Source organism: Mustelus asterias, chromosome 15 (genome assembly GCF_964213995.1).
Source record: "Mustelus asterias chromosome 15, sMusAst1.hap1.1, whole genome shotgun sequence".
Lineage (NCBI taxonomy): Eukaryota > Metazoa > Chordata > Chondrichthyes > Carcharhiniformes > Triakidae > Mustelus > Mustelus asterias.
This window is the reverse complement of record NC_135815.1, coordinates 96,018,257-96,042,435: the sequence shown is the minus strand read 5'-3', so window position 1 is coordinate 96,042,435 and position 24,179 is coordinate 96,018,257. Positions and strand designations below refer to the sequence as shown.

The 24,179-nt window shown below is 45.7% G+C and overlaps 2 protein-coding genes across 3 annotated transcripts in view; one reads left to right on the top strand and one right to left on the bottom strand.

The window, feature by feature from the left end:
- mkks (MKKS centrosomal shuttling protein) overlaps positions 1-6,827 on the top strand; it is a 62,339-nt gene extending 55,512 nt beyond the window's left edge. Inside the window, exon 5 of the mRNA XM_078230343.1 lies at positions 6,378-6,827. Within this exon, the coding sequence (XP_078086469.1) occupies positions 6,378-6,431 (54 nt within the window). The 3' untranslated portion in view covers positions 6,432-6,827. The remainder of the gene's footprint in view (positions 1-6,377) is intronic.
- A 1,611-nt stretch (positions 6,828-8,438) lies between these two features.
- Positions 8,439-24,179, bottom strand: part of LOC144504653 (synaptosomal-associated protein 25) — a 52,532-nt gene continuing 36,791 nt past the window's right edge. For both annotated transcript variants that reach the window (XM_078230341.1, XM_078230340.1), the window contains exons 5-7: positions 17,736-17,861; positions 12,675-12,819; positions 8,439-8,507 (exon numbers count right to left, since the gene is read on the bottom strand). In XM_078230341.1, the coding sequence (XP_078086467.1) occupies positions 8,439-8,507; positions 12,675-12,819; positions 17,736-17,861 (340 nt within the window). The remainder of the gene's footprint in view (positions 8,508-12,674; positions 12,820-17,735; positions 17,862-24,179) is intronic.

Genomic DNA, 24,179 nt, shown 5'->3' with positions numbered 1-24,179 from the left:
ATCTCATTAACATTAACATGCTCGCTCAGGGTTCCGAGCCGGTGTATTCAGTACCCGCAAAGACTGCAAACATCTTTGGCCATGCTCTACTGCATCCACAACATTCACGCAGCCAACTTGAGTTGGTGAAATGTGTCCCGACACAGCCACAATTCGTCAAAGGACAGCAGTGGAGTTGACCAATGGCTTTAGCACATGGCACCCTGGTGTACCAAGGCGACCCTCCTGCAGCTCCCACCCCCCCCCACAACCCCTCACCACCCCCACCCCTCATTCATCATTCTTGCTGTTGTTTCCACTTCTGTGAACTAAGTTGCTGAAACTCTCCACAGATTCACCCGCAATAACCCACAGTTTGATACTGAACTTAAAGCACAAGTCAATAGAAGTGAATATGATGGGATTGGACAAGAAGAAAGAAGTTGCTCGGACAAATCGGAAAACTGTTTCCAAGAACCGGGACAGACCCAAATGATCTCTTTCTAGGTGGAATAATTTTTTTTATTCATTCGTGGGCATGGGTGTCGCTGGCTGGCCAGCATTTATTGCCCATCCCTACTTGCCCTTGGCTAGGCCAGAGATCCAGAAGATATGTACTTCCTGTGGAATCTCCTGTGGAATCACTGGCTTTCTGTCTGCCCATCCTCATTGGCACTATTTTTCTTATTCATTTGTGGGACACGAGCGTCGCTGGCTGGCCAGCATTTATTGCCCATCCCTAGTTGCCCCAAGGGCAGTTGAGAGCCAACCACATTGCTATGGCTCTGGATTCACATGTAGACCAGACCAGGTAAGGATGGCAGATTTCCTTCCCTAAAGGGACATTAGTGAACCAGATGGGTTTTTCCGACAATGGTTTGATGGTCATCAGTAGATTCTTAATTCCAGATATTTTTTAATTGAATTCAAATTCCATCATCTGCCGTGGCGGGATTTGAATCCGGGTCCCCAGAACATTAGCTGAGTTTCTGGATTAATAGTCTAGCAATAATACCACGAGACCATCGCCCCCCCTTAGATTCTAAGGCATTCTAAGTTTTGTTGGAAGAGGAAAGTTCACATATTTTGAATGTAGTTATTTTATTTGTCGTTTTTCGGGGATTTTATTTTTTCATGATGAAGATTTAGGAATGCTATCTTGTTCTGCTTGTTTGATTCTAGCACAAATGAGCTAACACAGAAATCGATACAAAATTAAATAAGCACATTATTAGTCTTCGCTATTGTTTTAAAGTGTAATCTTCATGTTTATCAGCTTAGGTTTATTGCTTAGTTTAGTTTATCTCTTAGTGTCACAAGTAGGCTTACATTAACACCGCAATGAAGTTCCTGTGAAAATCCCCTAATCGCCACACTCCGGCGCCTGTTCGGGTACACTGAGGGAGAATTTAGCACGGCCAATGCAAATAACCAGCACGTCTTTCAGACTGTGGGAAGAAACCGAAGAACCCGGGGGAAACCCACGCAGATACAGGGAGAATGTGCAGACTCCGTACACAGTAAGAAGTCTCACGACACCAGATTAAAGTCCATTTGGTAGCACAAGCTTTCGGAGCGCTGCTCTTTCATCACTCGCCTGATGAAGGGGCAGCGCTCCGAAAGCTCGTGCTACCAAATAAACCTGTTGGACTTTAACCTGGTGTTGTGAGACTTCTTACTGTGCCCACCCCAGTCCAACTCCAGCATCTCCACGCCAAGACTCTGTACAGACAGTGACCTGAACCGGGTATTGAATCCGGGTCCCTGGCGCTGTGAGGCAGCTGTGCTAACCACTGTGCCACTGCGTTTGGTCATTTGTGTAACTTATGTTTCCCTCAGGGGCATCTGTTTCCCACAATATGGACAATGGATTGTTCATCAGCCAGAACCAGTCCTGAAGACAAACATTTACATTCCCATTTAGGTGTAAGCTATCTATTGAAAGACTTACTTTCCTCTAGAGTACAGAATTTGGTCTATTTTCAAATATTCAATAAATTCTTTTCTTGCCTTAACTGTTTCCTGAGTTGGCACAGGTTTGGCTGTGTGTGCCTCGGCTGTATATTTGCAGCTCTATTTGGGATAGTTCTGCATTGGTTATTCCTTCAGATAACATTTGCATTTCCCTTCCCTTCCTACTGCCAGTCAATCCAGCCCGATCCTTAATCCACCATAATTAACATCTGTCAATGATCAGGGCCGGAATTCTCCAGCCATTCACGCTGGCAGGTTTCTCCAGTCCTGTCAGCAGCACATCCCCTCCCGCGGGTTTCCCCCCCCGGCGTGGGGTGATGTCAATGGGAATTCCCTCAGGGAATCCTGCCGCTAGCAAACAACGCGCCACGTCCCGCCAGCGGAAAACATGCTACTGGGAGGCCCGAGGATCTTGCCCCAGATCTCCCTGACCTGTAGTTGTCAGCATGCACTATCCAAAGGGGAGGCAATGGTGTAGTGGTATTGCCACTGAATCCAGGCACCCAGGGTAAAGCTCTGGACTCGAATCCCACCGCTGCCAATGGGTGGAATTTGAATTCAACAAAAAAAAATCTGGAATTGGAAGTCTAATGATGACCGTGAAATGATTTGTGGTATTGTCACTGGACTGGTAATCCAGAGACCCAGAATAATGCTCTGGGGACCTGGGTTCGAATCCCACCACGGCAGATGGTGAAATTTGAATTCAGTAAAAATCTGGAATTAAAAGTCTAATGATGACCATGAAACCATTGTCGATTGTTGGGAAAAACCCATCTGGTTCACAAATGTCCTTTAGGGAAGGAAATCTGCCATCCTTACCCGGTCTGGCCTACATGTAACTCCAGAACCACAACAACGTGGTTGACTCTTAAATGCCCTCAGGGATGGGCAATAAATGCTGGCCCATCCCATGAACGAATATCTATATAAAAAATGAACAATTCCAATCACCAAGACTCATCGAGTGAGATGCAAGTGATTTTCTTTTGTTCACTGTCGACTAGATGGTTGTGTCACTTTGTGTTATATTAACTCTTGTTCCTTGTTTTGTGCTTTGCTACCCTACATTCCAAATTCCTATTAATCAAAATGCATGCTTCCTTCATTGCTTTCCAGCCTCCATTGGTAATTATTCGCCTTTACGGCGCCACCAATTCCTTCAGTTACTTTCTACAGTCCAATTTGCAAACTTAACCGAGTGGGCCATTCCATGTTGGTCAACCTTCATTGATAGTCTCATACTTTAAGTGTTGCCTTTAGTTCTCAATCTTCTAAGTGTCTGATCTGCTTGGGTTCACTGCAGCCATGGCTAACTAGCTTCATACAGCCAGAGTAATGCAAGCACATGTATAATCGAGAGGACTCTACCAGTCAGGAGCACAAATGATGGTATTTGAGCTAAGACAAAGAGGTTCCTTCCTCCACTACCAATAGACCTTTAGGTTTCAACAGCAGAACAGATAATCCCCAACGATCCACAAACTCACAACAAATAAAAACTGTAGCTTTCTGTACAATGATAGAATAGCAGGCAAATTTGTTCCATAACCTGTATTTCAGCTCAGTTGATTAGTCACTGAGGGGGAATACTACCCATACTTATGGAAGAGAATAGTTGCCATATTAATAACTGTGTCCAGTGGGGAAAAGGTCACACCGCAAAGAAGCCTGCACACAGTTTAACAGCAGAGCCATGCATATCAGGATAGTAAGCTGCTACTGCCAGACAAAGGATGACTGTCCGAGTTACAGACCTTTCAAATAAGCAGAAGGGGACGAAGATGCCTCAGTCTGGGAGAGGCCATTAAACCAGACATTGGGAATGGGAGGATTGATTTGTGTTCTAACATTCAGACACAGCTGCGATGCCCAAAGATAGTTGGAACCCCAATAACCTACAGATGCAGTTAAAAATCTCACTCTGATTGGATAGTATAATCAAACAAGGGTCAGGTGATTGTGATTGGTTTTAATAGCTGTATCTTATGAATGATGTAACCTTAATCAATAACTGTGAGTGGATAGAGATAACTCCTTTACCTTGATTGGTATATGCTAATTACTTGTAATCGAATTTGAAACTATAACTGCTTATGTATTTCTGAATTCTGTATGATGACTGGCCTTAATGAACTAATGATGTGGAGATGCCGGCGTTGGACTGGGGTAAACACAGTAAGAGTTTTAACAACACCAGGTTAAAGTTCAACAGGTTTATTTGGTAGCAAATACCATTAGCTTTCGGAGCGCTGCTCCTTCATCAGATGGAGTGGAAATCTGCTCTCCTTTCCACTCCATCTGACGAAGGAGCAGCACTCCGAAAGCTAATGGTATTTGCTACCAAATAAACCTGTTGGACCTTAACCTGGTGTTGTTAAAACTCTTACTGTACTTAATGAACTAAGTCAGGGTCCTGTAGCTGTAGTCCTCAATAAATCATTTTGAACCATTCCGTGACTTTCTCTAGCTACCTGAGGGGAATGGTAGTTATAATTACACTAACAAGCCAATCATCAAAGCAGCCCCGCAACAATCACCTTCAACTATGTTCCCTCTCACCCTTTAAATTAACTTCCATGTCAGATGGGTAATCTCAGCATAACATCGGGAAGGGAAATTCCCAGTTCGCTTGTTCCTTTAAAACTAATTCTCTTGTAATCTTCAAGAACAGACCAATATCAATTTTGAGAATGGGATTGTTTCCCCTTCTTCTTTGCATCCAAAACCATCATTGAGCATCTGGGGTTATCTTTATGGGAGAACTGTAAGCAAAAGGGTACTTCGACAATGGGTAAAGTTTTTCTAACTGGTCTCGAAATGGATCCCCAGAGGCCCAAGTAGGAATGCCTAAAAAAGTAATGATATTGTGAATGTAGCTCGGGGGACATTAACCTGCACAATGAGGTTAAGAAATCAACTAGAAGAAGCTTTGGCAAAAAGTTCCAAAATTTCCAGGAGCTGAAGAAACATCCAGAGGGAAGTAACCAAGTTATCATAGAATCCCTATAGTGCAGAAGGAGGTCATTCAGCCCATCAAGTCTGTACCGACCACAATTCCACCCAGGCCCCATCCCCGTAACCCCACATATTTACCCTGCTAATCCCCCTGACACTGATGGGCAATTTAGCACGGCCAATCAATCTAACCAGTAAATCTTTGGACTGTGGGAGGAAACCGGAGCACCCGGAGGAAACCCACGCAGACACAGGGAGAATGTGCAAACTCCACACAGACAGTGACCCAACCCGGGAATTGAACCCGGGTCTCTGGCGCTGTGAGGCAGCAGTGCTAACCACTGTGCCGCCCCACTCTATCCCTGTAACCCCACAAATGTACCGTGGCTAATTCATCTAATCTACACATCTTGGAACACTAATGGGCAATTTAGCATGGCCAATCCACCTAACCTGCTCATCTTTGGACTGTGGGAGGAAACCAGAGCACCCGGAGGCAACCCACGCAGACACGGGGAGAACATGCAAATTCCACACAGTTATAGTTTTGATACTCATCCAGAATTTGCTGACAGAGTAATGGTGAAGTCAGTGGCGCTTGCTGTTACTAAAGTGTAAGTGGTCCATACGGCAAGGAAGAGATACCCAGTGCACGTTGCTGGGCAGTTTGTGCCATGAGGTGTGTGAAAATAACCACTCACCCTAAGCCTTCCTGTGAGAATCAAGGAATTGTTCCATCTGCACATTGAATGGTGATTAAACTCACCTCAGAAGGTTAGGGCTGGTATTGGCATAGTGGAATTTATCTTCCTGCCATGCCACTCAACTTCCCCAGAACAACTGAAACTATGGAGTCTCATTCCAACAGGTAACAAATTGTTGTTGGAGAGTTTCAATTTTTTTTCTCCCATCTTCCCTTCAGCCCTCCTTAATCCAATCTTCGTTTCCCTCTGTTTACTTCTCTTTCTGTACTTGAATTAAGCCTACTTCATCACAGTTCCATCTCCATCGTTCCACTGTTTCTCTCTCAATCCTCAAACATCATGAGTTAAAGAGATGGTTCATTGGTCCCTTCGTTCATCAAGGTCCCAGAAATCCTGTTAAATCGTTTGCATTTCCAACAACTTGCAGGGCACAGAACTTTGAACTGAAGAGTGAGGGAATCCCATGATGGGACCTGAACCCAGCAAGTTCTGGGTAATAGTCCTGTCAACAGCTTACAGTCCATTCTGGCATGTAACTGTGCATGGCATCTCTTCTCATTTCTCTTCTGTTTTCCTTGCTTTCTCATTCTGTCTCTTTACCCATAACAAGTAGGAACACATGTACCCACCCAGATGCAATGACATTTAGCTCAAATTGACTTCCCCTCACATGTCTAGCTTAGGTCCTGTGTAACTCACATGAAAGTGAAACCTTAGAGAGAGAGAGAGAGATTATAAGCATTCTTTCTGGTTGTATCACAGCTTGGTATGGCTCCTGCTCTGCCCAAGACCGCAAGAAACTACAAAAGGTCGTGAATGAAGCCCAATCGATCACACAAACCAGCCTCCTATCCATTGACTCTGTCTACACTTCCCGCTGCCTCAGCAAAGCCACCAGCATAACTAAGGACCCCACACACCCCAGACATACTCTCTTCCACCTTCTTCCACCGAGAAAAAGATACAAAAGTCTGAGGTCACGCACCAACCGACTCAAGAACAGCTTCTTCCCTGCTGCTGTCAGACTTTTGAATGGACCTACCCTGCATTAAGTTGATCTTTCTCTACACCCTAGCTATGACTGTAACACTACATTCTGCACTCTCTCCTTTCCTTCTCTATGAACAATATGCTTTGTCTGTATAGCACGCAAGAAACAATACTTTTCATTGTATGTTAATACATGAGACAATAATAAATCAAAATCAAATCAAAATCAAAGATTGGATGTTTCTTGCAGATTGTTGCTCCTGCCTGTCTTGTCTGCTGTTTCTTCCATGGTCTGTATTGTAGGGATTCTATGATTCTATGGCTATGATTCTAAGGTGTTGGAAATTGGTATCTGCTGGTACATGATAATGTTTTGGCAAGGAGCTCAAAGGATCTCTACAACACATCAGATAATCTTGAAAAGAATTGGAAAATGTTCTATCGGTGGATTTAATAATTAGTTTAGATCACATGGGGAGATTTCTATTGTGTGCTAAGTACAGCAAAACAGTGGACATGTCCTTTATAATGAGATTTCTGGTTTTGTTACATGTGATGTACAAAGGAACTCTTCTGCCCGTGGGATCAAAGAGATTAAACTGCCTCAATGTGCGTCATAGATTTTTCCAGAAAGTTTCGAGGGCAATAAACTGCACATAGCTTAAGGTTTGTCATTTTTTAATCATTTTAACTCGCTACAAAACGTTAACCACTTCACAAACTGACAGGAGGCAGAAGGAACTCTGCGTTACATGCCACAATGACATTTATCTCAACAGTTTTTGCTACTTTTGTTTTGTCATTTCGTTAACTACGCAGTCCAGCTATTTGCTGTGCATAGCCCTAAATACATAAAGCAACAAGAAACCTTTACAAAACACACAGGATAATAACAAACAAAATACAATTTCTTTATAAAAACTACATATCTCTCAGAAATGTTCAGGCCTATGTACACAACTATTTTCCCCAATTAGTGCAATCCTTCCATCGGGTTTAATTACCATTAGCAGCTTCTGAATCTTGTGGGTAGAATGTCTAACCACTAAGTCAATATGTATTGATCTGGCATCAGGTTTTGAGCCAAGCCATATGCAGAAATTGTCCATTGAGTGAAACGCTTTATCCTTATTGTACGCCACGCTCACGGTTCTGTTGCTAGAACTTAAAATGTGGCACGACTGTAGACTTTGCAGGTATAACCTAGTATCAACTGCGTCCCAATACTGAGCATGCTTTGTCAGGGCACCACTGCCACGGTTTAGAGCGTTTTAGCAGAAGGTCTCACGGTTAATATCATGCATAATTTGTTTGAGTACATCACCTCAGTGCAAGGACGATTACAGTTACATACACCACACTTTCTTGACGTTAAGTTAGAATGCTTCTGTGAAATGAACATAAGACATAAAAGTTTTCCTTTTACTATGCATTTTTTTTACCATCACGACACCCTTCGGAAAATGGCAGTAATGTAATGACACAGTTCACGAGGACAATACTGTACATCCTGCATTTAAAAAGAAAACGGCTTTTTTTTTTGTCCTACCTTACGAAGCAAACTCAGATAATTAAAAATAAAATGAAAGAAAGAAACATGTCACGGGTGAGCTAAAAGCCCTATATACATCCTTTGGAAAAACCATTTGCCTAAGTAATAAATAATTACAAGTTATTCTGGTTGGAAATATGACAAGCTACACGGGGCAACTTTTACACTGGGTCTGTCATGTGCGTGTGTGCAAACCTATTCAGTAAATACCACAAAACAAAAATCAAATTGTACGCTGCTCTCTGAAGAGTGCCAGGGAATAGTGCACTTTCCTGCAGGGTTTAACCACTGCCTAACATCTTTGTCGCACGCTGGTTAGCTTCATCAATCCTGGTTTTATTGGATTCGGCCTAAAATGTAAAAACAAAAATGCACACAGTAATTTAGCAGCGGAAATGAACTGTACAACACCAAAGGACAAAATACTGATCGGAAGAATAAGTAAACTGCAAGCCAGAGGCACAGAATATTATTAGAATACACAAGAACATTAGAAATAGGAGCTGGATTAGGCCATATGCCCCTCTGAGCCTGCTTCACCATTCAATAAGGCAGTTGAGTCCTCCACTCAACTCCATCTTCTCACATTAAAGTTTATTTATTAGTGTCACAAGTAGGCTGACTTTAACTCTGCAATTAAGTTACTGTGAAAATCCCCTCTCCTGCACCTGTTCAGGTACACTAAGGGAGAATTTAGCACGGCCAATGCACCTAACCAGCACGTCTCTCGGACTGTGGGAGGAAACCAGAGCACCCGGAGGAAACCCATGCCGACACAAGGAGAACATGCAGACTCTGCACAGACAGTGACCCAAGGCCAGAATTGAACCCAGGTCCCTGGCGCTGTGAAGTTTTAAAGTTTATTTATTAGTGTCACAAGTAGGATTACGTGAACACTGCGATGAAGTTACCGTGAAAATCCCCTAGTGGTCACACTCCGGCGCCTGTTCGGGCACACTGAGGGAGAATTTAGCACGGCCAATGCTCCTAACCAGCACGTCTTTCAGGCTGTGGGAGGAAACCGGAGCACCTGGAGGAAACCCACGCAGACACGGGAAGAATGTGTAGACTCCGCACAGACAGTGACCCAAGTCGGGAATCGAACCCGGATCCCTGGTGCTTTGAGGCAGCAGTGCTAACCACTGTGCCACCATGCCGCCCTATTTCATGTCCCTTAATTCCTTCAGTGAAAATACTCTCTCTCGAGCCCTGTCTTGAACATAATCAATGACTGAGCATGGACGGAGGGTAGAGAATTCCAAAGATTCGCCACTCTGAGTGTAAAAATGGGTGGGATTCTCCCATCTTGTCCGTACCCGCCCCGCTGCCAGCGAGAATGGAGAACTTGACGCACGGCCAAAACTCCATCTACTGCAGCGGGACTGGAGAAGTCTGGCCGCGGGGGCGAGGTCGGAGGTTTTCGGCAAATATCTCCCCATCTCAGTCCTAAATGTCCGATCCCCTCGGACGTTCAGGGACTGCAATGTCGGAGGGGATCTGCACCCCATGCCCCCACTACCCCCTGAACTCCCACCCACCATGCTGGATTCCCCCAGCTAGACCGAACAGCCATTCGGAATCTACCCAACGCTCACTATTTAAAAAAATAAATCAATCTCAGCCCTTTCACGATGCTCGCTTCCAACTCAGCAGAGCTTGTTCATGAAAGCAAACAATTCAATTTACCCAATCTTTCCCTTTGAGTCAACACTGCAGAGTCTATGAAGATCAAATCTGCGCCTCCACAAACTCTATATGCAAACAGCTGATTCCCAAGCAAGCGCTCGATAGGAAATGTTCAATTAACAGGACGCAAGTGCTGCTGATGCTGATATAATGGTAAATCGCAGAGGTGCAGCACACTGGAGCAGCCCAGTGTAGCATTCCCGAGCAGTGGCACATAGCAGCTGTCCCTTTGCAATGTGTGCAGACGTTTCACTGTTCCCTGCAGGCCAAAAGGCAGCGAAACATCTGCACAATACAGGGCTGCCAATCCTCCAGGAACTCAAAGTTGTTCTACTGGACACTGCTGGAGAAAATACCTTAAAGGAGCATTAACAAACGGGGAGGCTTATTGATCATTCTATTGACGATCATACACTTGGGCGGCGCGGTGGCACAGTGGTTAGCACTGCTGCCTCACAGCTCCAGGGACCTGGGTTCAATTCCCGGCTCGGGTCACTGTCTGTGTGGAGTTTGCACGTTCTCCCCGTGTCTGCGTGGGTTTCCCCCGGGTGCTCCGGTTTCCTCCCACACTCCAAAAATGTGCGTGTTAGGTTGATTGGCTATCCTATATTGCCCCTTAGTGTCCCAGGATGCTCAGATTAGAGAGATTAGTGGGGTAATTATGTGGGGTTGCAGGGATAGGGCCTGGGTGGGATTGTGGTCAGTGCAGACTTGATGGGCTGAATGGCCACCTTCTGCACTGCAGGGTTTCCAGCATAGAACCTGAATGCTGCTGAAAAGAGAAACCTATTGCCAAAAGCGTTTCATCTTGCACTCATCAGGACAAATGCAAGAATGCCAAATTTCAAATGACCACATCAATTTACACTGCAGGAAAAAAGACTGCTGATTGGCTGGTGAGATTTTTAGATTCTTTTATGGGATGTGAGCCTCGCTGGCCTGGCCAGCACACTGTCGGTGTGGAGTCTGCATGTTCTGTTCCAACATTAAACTTTCCACACTTTTTACAGGCGGCACAGTGGCACAGTGGTTAACACTGCTGCCTCACAGCTCCAGGGACCTGGGTTCAATTCCGGCCTCGAGTCACTGTCTGTGTGGAAGTTGCACGTTCTCCCCGTGTCTGCGTGGGTTTCCTCCGGGTGCTCCAGTTTCCTCCCACAGTCCAAAGATGTGTGGGTTGGGTTGATTGACCGTGATAAATTGACCCTAGTGTCAGGGGGATTAGCCGGGTAAATATGTGGGGTTATGGGAATAGGACCTGAGTGGCATTATGGACGGTGCAGACTTGATGGGCCGAATGGCCTCCTTTTGTACTGTAGGGATTCTATGATTCTATTCTATGAATCACTTGGCAATATATCCCGCAACATTTACACTCTAAACACAAGGGGAGTGATCTGTCACACAATATAGGCAGATTGCCACAGTTGAAAATTCACACACGGCACATTTCACCACGTGTTGGAAATGCAAAGAGGTTCAAACATTTCTGTTTATGTTCAGCTCCATTTTTCTTGTGAAAGCTTCTTGTCGCCACAGACCTCGCTTTGGAGAGTGGGAAAGGTGATAGGTCAAAGTTCAAACTCTTACTACTTGTGGGATTTGATGATTAACCAACGGGGATTTGAAATTTTTTAAGTTTAAGTTAAAGTTTATTTATTAGTCACAAGTAGACTTACATTAACACTGCAATGAAGTTACTGTGAAAATCCCCTAGTCGCCACACTCCGCCGCCTGTTTGGGTACACTGAGGGAGAATTTATCATGGCCAATGCACCCTAACCAGCACGTCTTTTGGACTGTGGGAGGAAACCGGAGCACCCAAAGAAAACCCACGCAGACACGGGGAGAACGTGCAGACTCCGCATAGACAGTGACCCAAGCCAGGAATCGAATCTGGGACCCTGGCACTGAGAGGCAGCAGAGCCGAAATCCCGGTTCCTGCCCACTCCAAGTGTCCAGATCACCAACCACCTGCCCTGGACCCTCCACACCGACATTATCGTTAAGAAAGCCCACACAACAATATTTATCACAATTTCATGTTTCATGACTAAGCCAAAGTACATTCTAAAAGCAAGAGTGCCAATAGTTCAGAAATAGTCAAAATTCGTTACAAAAACGTAACAGGGCGGCATGGTGGCACAGTGGTTAGCACTGCTGCTTTACAACGCCAGGGTCCAGGGTTCGATCCCCAGTTTGGGTCACTGTCTGCGTGCAGTCTGCACATTCTCCCCGTGTCTGCATGGGTTTCCTCCGGGGTGCTCCGGTTTCCTCCCACAGTCTGAAAGACGTGCTGGTTAGGTGGATTGGCCGTGGTAAATTCTCCCTCAGTGTACCCAAACAGGCGCCGGAGTGTGGCGACTAGGGGAATTTCACAGTAACACAGTAACGGGCAGCACGGTAGCACAGTGGCGAGCACTGCTGCTTCACAGCTCCAGGGACCTGCGTTCCATTCCCGGCTCGGGTCACTGTCTGTGTGGAGTTTGCACATTCTCCTCATGTCTGCGTGGGCTTCCTCCAGGTGCTCCGGTTTCCTCCCACAGTCCAAAGATGTGCAGGTTAGGTTGATTGGCTATGCTAAAAATTGCCCCTTAGTGTCCTGGGATGCATAGATTAGCGGGTAAAATATGTAGGGATATGGGGGTAGGGCCTGGGTGGGATTGTGGTCTGTGCAGACTCGATGGGCCGAATGGCCTCTTTCTGTACTGTAGGGTTTCTATGATTTCTATGATAACTTCATTGCAGTGTAAGCCTTACTTGTGACTAAACTTTACTTTACTATATTCACCCCAAATATCTTTAAAAGATCGATACACTGTAAATCTCACCTTCTCCATAATCCTGTCGATCTGCCGGTTCTGTGTATCAATCTCATTGCCCATATCAAGTGCCATATGGCGAAGGTTGCCAATGATGCCACCAACTTGCTCTAAATTGTCATCCATCTCGTTTTCTCGCGCATCATTAGTTACCCTGCATCAGAGGAGAATTTTGTTAAAGCATATTATTATTATATTGGAACATATTATCATTATGCAAAGGCAGCGGTGTACTGCTGAGGCTTTATAAGGCTCTGGTCAGATTATATATGGAATATTGTCAGCAATTCTGGGCCCAGTGTCTAAGGAAGGAAGTGCTGGCCCTGGAGAGGGTCCAGAGTAAGTTCACGAGAATGACCGCGGGAATGACAGGCTTGGCATAATGAGGAGTGTTCGAGGACTCTGGGTCTGTACTCGATGGAGTTTAGAAGGATGAGGGGGGGGTCTCATTGAAACTTACAGGATAATGAAAGGCCTGGAAAGAATGGACATGGAGAAGATGCTTCCATTAGTAGGAGAGGCTAAGATCCGAGGGCACAACCTCAGAGTAAGGGGACGGTCCTTTAGAACCGAGGTGAGGAGGAATTTCTTCAGCCAGAGGGTTGTGAATCTGTGGAATTCATTGCCACAGAAGGCTGTGCAGGCCAGGTCATTGAGTGTATGGAAGACAGAAATAGACAGGTTCTTGACTGGTAAGGGGATCAAAGGTTACAGGGAAAAGGCGGGAGGATGGGGTTGAGAAACATATCAGCCATGATTGAATGGCGGAGCAGACTCGATGGGCCAAATGGCCTAATTCTACTTCTGTATCTTATGGTCTTATGGTCATATCCTCTAGGTTGGGCTAAACAGCAGAGGAATTACATCAAAAAACTTATGACGTCTTTTACAATTGGTTAGAGGCATGCAACATCTGTCTGTTAGGCAAGTTTCTAATTTACCAGCAACAATGGTTTCTATTTAGCCAAGTGAATGACATTAAACTGCGTGCAAGCTATATTTAGGCACTTTCAAGTGCTGTTTCTCGATCCATTGCTCTCTTCATCATGGGCCTGCTTGCAGTCCCAGCAGTGGCCACTAGTGAGCTCTGGCACTGCTGGAATGCTCAAGCTACCAGCCAATCAAATTGGCTTGCCGCTGTCGAGGACAGCACTTCCTCCCATTGAGGAATTCAACAGCAGGAAGATTACTAGAGACAGGTTGTCTGGGAGGTCTAAGAGATAAAAAGGTTGTGAGAGGTTATGGTGGGTTTGAATTACAAGTAAATAGGTTAGACCCACTCTCTGTGGGCTGACGAACGGCAGATGGAGTTTAATTTAAATAAATGCGAGGTGATGCATTTTGGTAGATTGAACCAGGGCAGGTCTTACTCAGTTAATGGTAGGACATTGGGGAGAGCTACAGAATAAAGAGATCTAGGAGTACAGGTTCATAGCTCCTTGAAAGTGGAGTCACAGGTGGACAGAGTGGTGAAGAAGGCATTCAGCATGCTTGGTTTCATTGGTCAGAACATTGAATACAGGAGCTGGAACGTCTTGTTGAAGTTGTACAGGACATTGGTAAGGCCACACTTGGAATACTGTGTACAGTTCATGTCACCCTATTATAGAAGGGATATTATTAAACTAGAAAGAGTGTAGAAGAGATTTACAAGGATGCTATCGGGACTTGATGGTTTGAGTTATAAGGAGAGGCTGGATAGACTGGGACTTTTTTCTCTGGAGCGTAGAAGGCTGAGGGGTGATCTTATAGAGGTCTATAAAATAATGAGGGGCATAGATAAGGGAGATAGTCAATATCTTTTCCCAAAGGTAGGGGAGTCTAAAACCAGAGGGCATGGGTTTAAGGTGAGAGGGGAGAGATACAAAAGTGTCCAGAGGGGCAATTTTTTCACACAGAGAATGGTGAGTGTCTGGAACAAGCTGCCAGAGGTAGTAGTAGAGGCGGGTACAATTTTATCTTTTAAAAAGCGTTTAGACAGTTACATGGGTAAGATGGGTGTAGACGGATATAGGCTAAATGCAGGCTATTGGGACTAGCTTAGGGGTTTAAAAAAAAAGGGCGGCCTGGACAAGTTGGGCCAAAGAACCTGTTTCCATGCTGTGAACCTCTATGACTCTATGACTCTCTGCCTGTTTAGGCCACTACCCGTGGCCGGTTATCTCTGCCAGATGGTCTTTTAAACATTTTCTGACCGGCTTCACTAGCAGGGGTCGGGGGGGAGGGGGGCGGGGGAAACGGGGTCCCGAACAATGTGCCACCCCCACCGCGCTGTCAAATCCATCCCATGAGTTATGATGTTCAAGATAAAGAACAAGAGAATGTATTTAAAAGATCAAATGCTTAAAAGAGCAACAACACCTGGGTTAGGGTTAGGGTTACAGTTAGGGTTAGGGTTACAGTTAGGGTTAGGGTTACAGTTAGGGTTAGGGTTACAGTTAGGATTAGGGTTACAGTTAGGGTTAGGATTAGGGTTAGGGTTACAGTTAGGGTTAGGATTAGGGTTAGGGTTACAGTTAGGGTTAGGATTAGGGCTACAGTTAGGGTTAGGATTAGGGTTAGGATTAAGGTTAGGGTTAGGATTACAGTTAGGGTTAGGATTAGGGTTAGGGTTAGGGTTACAGTTAGGGTTAGGATTCGGGTTAGGGTTCTGGTTAAAGTTGCAGTTCGGGTTAAGGTTACAGTTAGGGTTAGGGTTAGAGTTAGGGTTAGGGTTATGCTGATATGATTTCGCCCTTTGAGTTTTCATTGTCAGCAGTTTCTAAACTCCTGGTATATCCACAACATATTAACCAATCTGGCCTTGATTTTCCGGTCCTGCTGTGGCAGTTTCCCCGCAGCAGCTGCAGCTAGCAATTCAAATTCCCATTGATTTTGGTAGGACTGGAAGATCCCACCAGCAGGAGAGACCAAAAAATGCCATCCACTGTTTCTCCCTGCGATTTTTCTGATCATTGTCATAAATCTGCTGTACTGTGATGGAAGTTGTATATTATTATATTTTTGATGATTTTGTTTACTGTGTTGTTAAAGAAAACTCGGTGTGTGTGTGTGTGTATATGTGTGTGTGTGTATATGTGTGTGAGTGTATGTATGTGTGTGTGTGTGTGTGTGTGTGTGTAAGTGTGTGTGTGTGTAAGCGTGTGTGTGAGTGTATGTGTGTGTGTGAGTGTGCGTGTATGTGCATGTGTGTGTGTGTGTGTGTGTGTAACCAGGGGTTAACTGGACAGCAGGAAGTTTACTAGAGACGGGTTGTCTGTGAGGTCTAAGAGATAGTCGGTTAAGTGAGGTTGGTGCATTTGTAATGAGAGGTTATGGCGGGCTTGAGTTACAAGTAAATAGGTTGGATCTGAAATTTGCATTGTGAGATAAGTGGGGAAATTGACTTTCCAGCTGCTGAATTTCAAAAGGGAGTTCAGGGGTAACAAAAACATTTGCATGGTACTGGGGTTCCATGTGTAAAGAGGAGAAGGTATATTAAATGTTATTCATCCAAAAACAGAGGCCAAATAGAATGCATGAAAGATTTGTTTTATTTGAAGAAGTTGAGTCCAAAGAGGCATTTCAGGACAATGAAATGTGGGATGAAAGGGGAAAATATATAGATAGGGAGAAATTGTTCCCATTGGCGGAAGGATTGAGAACCAGAAGGCACAGATTTAAGGCAATTGGCAGAAGAAGCAATGGGAACATGAGGAAAAATGTTTCCACACAGCGATGTTTGGGATCTGGAATGCGCTGCCGGTGAGTGTTATGCAGACAGGCTCAATTGAGGCAGTCAAGAGGACATTGGATTTTTATCTGAAAAAGGAGGAATGTGCAGGGCTATTGAGAGAAGACAGGGGAGTGGCATTAGGTGAACTGTTGCTTAGAAGAGCCTGTACAGACATGGTGGGTTGGTGGAGTGGCCAGCAATGGACTGCTGACAATCTCCAATGGGCCAGCAGCTCTTGGCGGGTGGGATTTCTGCCCATGGGATTCTGGACACCTGAGAAGGCCTGATACTGGCCTGTTCAGTGCCCTGACAAGCACTTATAGAGGTCATAGAGGTTTACAGCGTGGAAACAGCCCTTCGGCCCAACTTGTTCATGCCGCCCCTTTTTTTAATGACTGAGCTAGTGCCAATTGCCCATGTTTGGTCCATATCCCTCTACACCTATCTCACCCATGTAACTGTCTAAACACTTTTTAAAAGACAAAATTGAACCCGCCTCTACTGCTACCTCACCACTTACATAAGAACATAAGAACTAGGAGCAGGAGTAGGCCATCTGGCCCCTCGAGCCCGCTCCGCCATTCAATAAGATCATGGCAGATCTTTTCGTGGACTCAGCTTCACTTAGCCGCCCGCTCACCATAATCTTTAATTCCTTTACTGTTCAAAAATGTATCTACCTTTGCCTTAAAAACATTCAATGAGGTAGCCTCAACTGCTTCACCGGGCAGGGAATTCCACAGATTCACAACCCTTTGGGTGAAGAAGTTCCTCCTCAACTCAGTCATAAATCTGCTTCTCCTTATTTTGAGGCTATGCCCCCTAGTTCTAGTTTCACTTGCCAGTGGAAATAACTTCTCTGCTTCTATCTTATCTATTCCCTTCATAATTTTATATGTTTCTATAAGATCTCCCCTCATTCTTCTGAATTCCAATGAGTATAGTCCCAGTCTACTCAGTCTCTCCTCATAAGCCAACTCTCTCAACTCTGGGATCAACCTAGTGAATCTCCTCTGCATCCCCCGCCAGTGCCAGTACATCCTTTATATCCTTTCTCAATTAAGTATATAATATAAGGGCACTTAATCTGGTCGGGCCTTCTCCTCAGAAGCAACCAAAGTTTCTCCAACCACGGAGCGGCCTGGACCCATGTGAGTTACATTCAATTCCACCCACTGAGTGCCAAACCTCCTGATCACCGTGGCGAATTGTGAGCCCTTCCTATTGCCAAAGGTCCTGGCCCATCTTCACTGAAAGGCTTGCCCATTCAGTTGATGCACCAGTCACGGCTTAGGGCTGTCAGAAAGTCCACGTCTTTGGACCTATGAATTTTGGGTTTAAACGTCTCATCTCACCTGCGAATGAATCCTCCACTGATTGCCATCTGCTCACGTTCATCCATCACGCGAGCGGGCTGACTGGCCACAACACCATCTTGGTTGTTTCCCCAGGCCTTCTTGTAGGCATCACTTGACTTGAGTCTGCACAAGTAGAACAGATCATCGATACGGAAACTACGGCGCAGACCGGGATAACATGCGTTCAAACTCGCTAACCGCATCAGGCAGGTGGACATTTTAGGAAATTATACCGATATATCACATGGTTCAGAAAATAAATGTCGCCAGGTCCGCGCCAAACACTCATTGCAGTTCGCAGTGCACTGCAGTTCACAGAGGAATCATTATTTCCATTATTAATAACATGGATTTAATTAAACTTTGGATTGTTACATAGAACAAGACGTACAACACTAACATTAGCAGACACAAAGAAAAGACTGCCAAGTTAAGCATGCACACCACGTGACAGAAATCAGACTGTCGTGTTTCCAGAATCGTTGGTCGGAAGAGCGTGCAGTTTGATTTTCAACTAATAAAATGAACATTTAAAAATAACGCTGGAATTTGATATTGTGAACCAGGTGGCTAATAGTTATCAGAATAGCTGGTCAGGTTGTAAGGTGGACCTCTGGCCGATCCGATGCATCCCTCGTGGTGGGTCCCACCATGGCGGGACTGGAAAATCCCAGCCCATGGGCTGGGATTTTCCAGTCCCACCATGGTGGGACCCACCACGAGGGATGCAACGGATCGGCCAGAGGTCCATAGACTTGTGGAGGGGTTTGTAATTCCCAGCCACGATGCTGCTAATTTATTTTTCGGAACCAATCTACCAATGTTGTGTTGAAGATTTTGGAAATACCGGCTGAATTTTGAGATAATATATCGGTACTTATACATTAGCCACACACCAAAGCCTGATGCACACACACACACCCCTCGTTAACGAACGTACAAACTGAAGACACATGTACGGTGGAACAAATGCGACAGCGAAAGAAAGAAAAAAGCAATCAGTGGACTATCAGGATTGGGGAAGGGAAAGCGCTGAGTAAACCCTTGCACCTTGTTCATGCTTAGATCCTAGGCATGAAAAGGGAATATGAAGCACATTCAGGCTGATCCACTACCCCGCTGACTCGCTTGCATTAAAAGCACCGGAAGTGAGGGCACTAATGATCGACTAAGCACACAACTAGAATGGATCTCTGGTAGTCAAACAAGACTAGAACGTTGTCAAGCCAGAACCAAAGAAATTAGTCCATTGCAAGCTGAAGAAAGAATAATCACGACTCGCAAAGCTCGTGTGCACTTTGTATGACTAGAAAGACCCGTTCTCATGCGTGCGGCTACAGCAAGGTATACATCATGGCATTGCTGCAGTATCAGGACTCTGAAATGTGCAGTATGTACTGTGCTAATTGTGTTAAGAAGGTCACTCTCTTTTTAAAACCACCCTGACTCTAAGCCACCTAGACAAATCTAGCAGTAAGGTTGACTATTGGAACACTCTTGGGCTTGACCGGGCTCACAAAACATCCAGCATGCCATCAATTGCCCACTATTCCCTCCACCCGATATTCAATTTCATTAATTTCATTGAGGTGGAGATGCCGGCATTGGACTGGGGTGGGGTACAGTAAAAAGTCTCACAACACCAGGTTAAAGTCCATCAGGTTTATCGGGAGTCACGAGCTTTCGGAGCGCTGCTCCCTCATCACGTGATGAACCCTCTAACCCCACACATTTCCCATGACGAATTCACCTGACCTACACATCTTGAGACGCATCAGGTGAGTTTCCCTTAAAAGTTGCAACTTTTATTCTTAAACCTTCATGGACAGTGGCAACTGGTTGCAGTCCAACCCTATTCACGATGGAGGTGATTAACTGGTGCCATGGGTCAGGTGGTTGAGGACAGGGCACGGGTCCGAATTATTGAATGAATGCCACAATGGGAAACCAGTGGGGGGGGGGGTAGCATTTTGGAAGAATGGGCCAAAGGGCCTTCATCATTTCAGCAAATTTGAATGGATCTTGTGAAATTCCGTTCAGGGATACGAGGAATCAGTTTGTGAATGCTGACTCGGGTCCAGAATATATGTTTTGTGATGTAGCTTGGTCTTTATGACAATATCCAGATGTTCTGTTGTTAAACATTTTTGTTATAAAATGTTATAATGCTTTTTATATATTCCACATGGGCTCGATTAGAATAAAGGTCATTCTTTCACTAGACAGGCAAGCTGTTGCAGTTATGGAAGTGGCTCTTAGCTACTGACCACAGGGGAAACTCGTGCCACAGCTGAAGAAAGTCGCAGTGGGAATGTTCTTAATGTCTATTTTTGAACCTTATTGCTGCAAACATCGGAAATGAACAAAGGCAAAGTACTGCGGATGCTGGAAGTCGGAAATAAAATGCTGGAAATACTCAGCAGGTCAGGCAGCATCTGTGGACAGAGAAACAGAGTTAGGTGCCGGAATTCTACCACCGTCACCAGCCACGGAATCGGAGCGAGCAAGGGGGCGGAGAACAGAAATATCCGTTGACCTCAGGCGGGAATTTCCGGTCTCACTCGAGCAAGGCCAAAACATCCCGCCCAACATTTCAGGTTCATAGAATCTCCAGTGCAGAAGGAGGCCTTTTGCCCAATGAGCCTGCACTGACAACAATCGCACCCAGGTCCCATCCCCGTAACCCCACGTATTTACCCTGCTAATCCCCCTAACACTTAGGCAATTAGGCATGGCCAATCCACCGAACCTGCACATCTTTGGACTGTGGGAGGAAACCGGGGCACCCGGAGGAAACCCACGCAGACACGGGGAGAATGTGCAAACGCCACACAGACAGTGACCCAAGGCCAGAATTGAACCCGAGTCCCTGGCGCTGTGAGGCAGCAGTGCTAACCACTGTGCCACCGTGCCGCCCATTCATCCAAACGGGATGTGACGGGTTGAAGGTTAAATACAAGTACGGAGGCTAACAAACGGTCACAGATGCTGCCAGACCCTCTGAGTATTTCTGACATTGTCTTTGTTTATTTTGGCAGCCGGTACCTGGGGTATTTTGCTTTTGTCCTGACGCTTCATTTATTGCCACTTCTCTTCACGAAATGTGGACCTCGAAGAAGATCTGTTCTTCTCTCAGATGGGATCTTCATGTGTCTCTTTTACCCTTTTCACCTTCATTGCTCTCCATTCCCTGTCTCATATTTCCATGTGTTTCTCTTTTCCACCCTATCCCTTTTGTTCTCTCCTCCCCCTGCCACTTTCACTGCCTCCAAACTTGTTTTAAGTCATCGTAGAATCCCTACAGTGCAGAAGGAGGCCATTCAGCCCATCGAGTCTGCACCGACACTCCGACAGAGCATCTTACCCAGGCCCTCTCCCCTGCCCTATCCCCGTAACTCCAGACATTTCCCATGGCTAATTCATCTAACTTATACACCTTGGGACACTAAGGGCAATTTAGCATGGCCAATCCACCTAACCTGCACATCTTTGGACTGTGGGAGGAAACCGGGGCACCCGGAGGAAACCCACACAGACACGGGGAGAATGTGTAAACTCCTCACAGACAGTGACCCAAGGCCAGAATTGAACCTGGGTCCCTGGCGCTGTGAGGCAGCAGTGCTAACCCACTGTGCCACATCTCTAACTTTTCCCAGTTCAGATGAATGGCCGTTAACTTGAACCATCAACTCTGTCTCTGCTTCCACAGGTGCTGCCTGACTCTGCTGAATATTTCCAGAATGTTCTGATTTTGTTCAAAAATGGGAGAGTTTTGTTGAAAAAAATAAAGCACTGGTGTAGGGTACAGGTGCTTTGAAAATGGCGCCCACTATGTCACCATGCATTGAAACAATTCAGCTCTGACGAAGGGTCATCCATACTCGAAACGTTGGCTCTATTCTCTCCCCACAGATGCTGTCAGACCTGCTGAGATTTTCCAGCATTTTCTGCTTTTGTTTCAGATTCCGGCAGCCGCAGTATTTTGCTTTTATCTCAGTGGGGATGGAACCCGTTATACCTCCATCATCTTTACCAAGCAGAACTGGTACCGAAATGGTGGATTTTATGTGCAGGAGTTATCATAGAATCCTACAGTGCAGAAGGAGGCCATTTGACCCATCTAGTCTGCATCGACCACAGTCCCACCCAGGCCCTAACCCCATAGCCCCATGCATTTACTCGAGCTGGTCCCCCTAACACTAAGGGGCAATTTAGCATGGCCAATCCTCCTAACCCGCACATCTTTGGACTGTGGGAGGAAAGTGGAGCACCCGGAGGAAACCCACGCAGACACGGGGAGAATGTGCAAACTCCATACAGACAGTGACCTAAGCTGGAAATCGAATCCAGATCTCCAGCGCTGTGAGGCAGCAGTGCTAACCACTGTGCCACCGTGCCGTCCTGACACCATTCAGATTCTAAGTGGGAAATGATAACTGCAACAGCCGCAAACAAAGCCAAGGCTCAAATATGTCTTTAACTGACCCTTCCAGGATAAACGTTTGGGACTGGGGCCCCTCACAAGTCCTGCTGGCCCTCCAACATCATGGAACAGAGGCCCCCCACCCCCAGAGCCAGAATTTTCTAAATCTATCCCATTGAAGGGACCGGATCGGATAGGCCAGGGTTATTCTCTTTGGAACAGAGGAGGGCGAGGGGAGAGGAGATTTGGTTGCAATGTAAAAAGTAGTGAGGGCCCTGGATAGAGTGAATGTGAAGGGTCGTAGATTAGCAGGGAGGTCAGTGACAAGATGGGGGAGAGATTTTAAAGTGATTATTAGAAAGGTTAGAGGGGAGATGTGGAATAAGACATTCACCCAGCGGGTTGTGGGGGGAAGTCTGGAACTCACTGCCTGAAAGGGTCATAGAGACAAAAATCTCAACCCACTTAAAAGGAGTCAGGCACCTGAAGAACCCTAATTTACAGAGCTACGGATCAAATGCAAGAAAGTGGGATTAGGCTGGATCATCATAGAATCCCTACAGTACAGAAGGAGGCAACTAGGAGGGTAAATATGTGGGGTTAGGAGCAGGATGGGATTGTAGTTGGTGCTGGCTCAATGGGCCAAATGGCCTCCTTCTGCACTGTAGATTCTATGACTCGGCCCATCGAGCCAGCACCGCCCAAGCCCCATCCCCGTAATCCAATGCATTCACCCTGCTAATCCCACTGACACTAAGTAGCAATTTAGCACGGCCAATCCACCTAACCCGCACGTCTTTGGACTGTGGGAGGAAACCAGAGCACCCAGAGGAAACCCACTCAGAAGCGGGGGAGTTCGTGCAAACTCCGCACAGACAGTGACCCAAGCCGGGAATCGAACCCAGGTCCCTGGCGTTGTGAGGCAGCAGTGCCAACCACTGTGCTACCGTTTGAATCGGTTTTTTTGGCTGTCGCAGACACAACACGCTGAGTGACCTCTCTCTGTGCCATGGACTTTCTAAGACTCTATGATTCTATGATCAGACCAATGACCTATAAGACCTTGACGCTGGGAACAAGGGCTGTGGGGGGAGGTCTGAAACTCGCTGCCTGAAAGGGTCGTAGAGACAGAAAATCTCAACTCACTTAAAAGGGGCCAGGCACCTGCAGTGCCCAAACCTACGGAGCTGCGGACCAAATGTATGAAAGTGGAATTAGGCTGGATTATCATGGAATCCCTGCAGTACAGAAGGAGGCCATTTGGCCCCTCGAGTCTGGGAACCACATCGGAGTCAGCCTCAGGAGAGTGACCTGGACTCCCAAGGATCGGGATGGGGGGAGAAAAAAAAAACATTCCTTATATTCGGGAAACTTTGAAAGAAAACTCAAAATGCCAACTTGTCTCTGTTGTTCTTGCTTAGATTTCAGGATTCATTGTTTGGGAGTTTGCAAACCACCCACACTTATCCACAGCTTACTGCACATGCTCAGATCCTGTATCATCATCTTTTCTATGAAGTTGGTGTGTTGAATTAATAGACTATTACGTGACACAAGAGAACACACTCAGGCGTGAAAGATATTAGTCCCGATAAACATGCTTGGGCAACAAGGTTATCCATTCACAAAATGATGCAGAATGGAGGCTACAAAAGACCAATTGATGTCCAAATTGCTGGATGTGACACCATGTTCAGATTGTGTTGTAACATGCATTAACCAAAATTCTCCTCGCATGCATTTTTCTTAAAATTAAAGCCCCCCAAGCAATGAATGCGTCCAATAGCAATAATGAACCCGGTGGTGATAGATGTTAAGATAGATCGCAATGTGCCGAAAATCCTTCACAGCACCCAATTCATTCATTGCTGCTTAGCTGAACATCGCACACTATTATCCACATCACATGACACATAAAATAGGTCATTCTCGGGCAGATCCATTGGCTGATAAACTGAGTGTGTTCTGGTAATAATCTATTATTTATGTTTTAACATCTCCAGATTATAGCTTGCTAT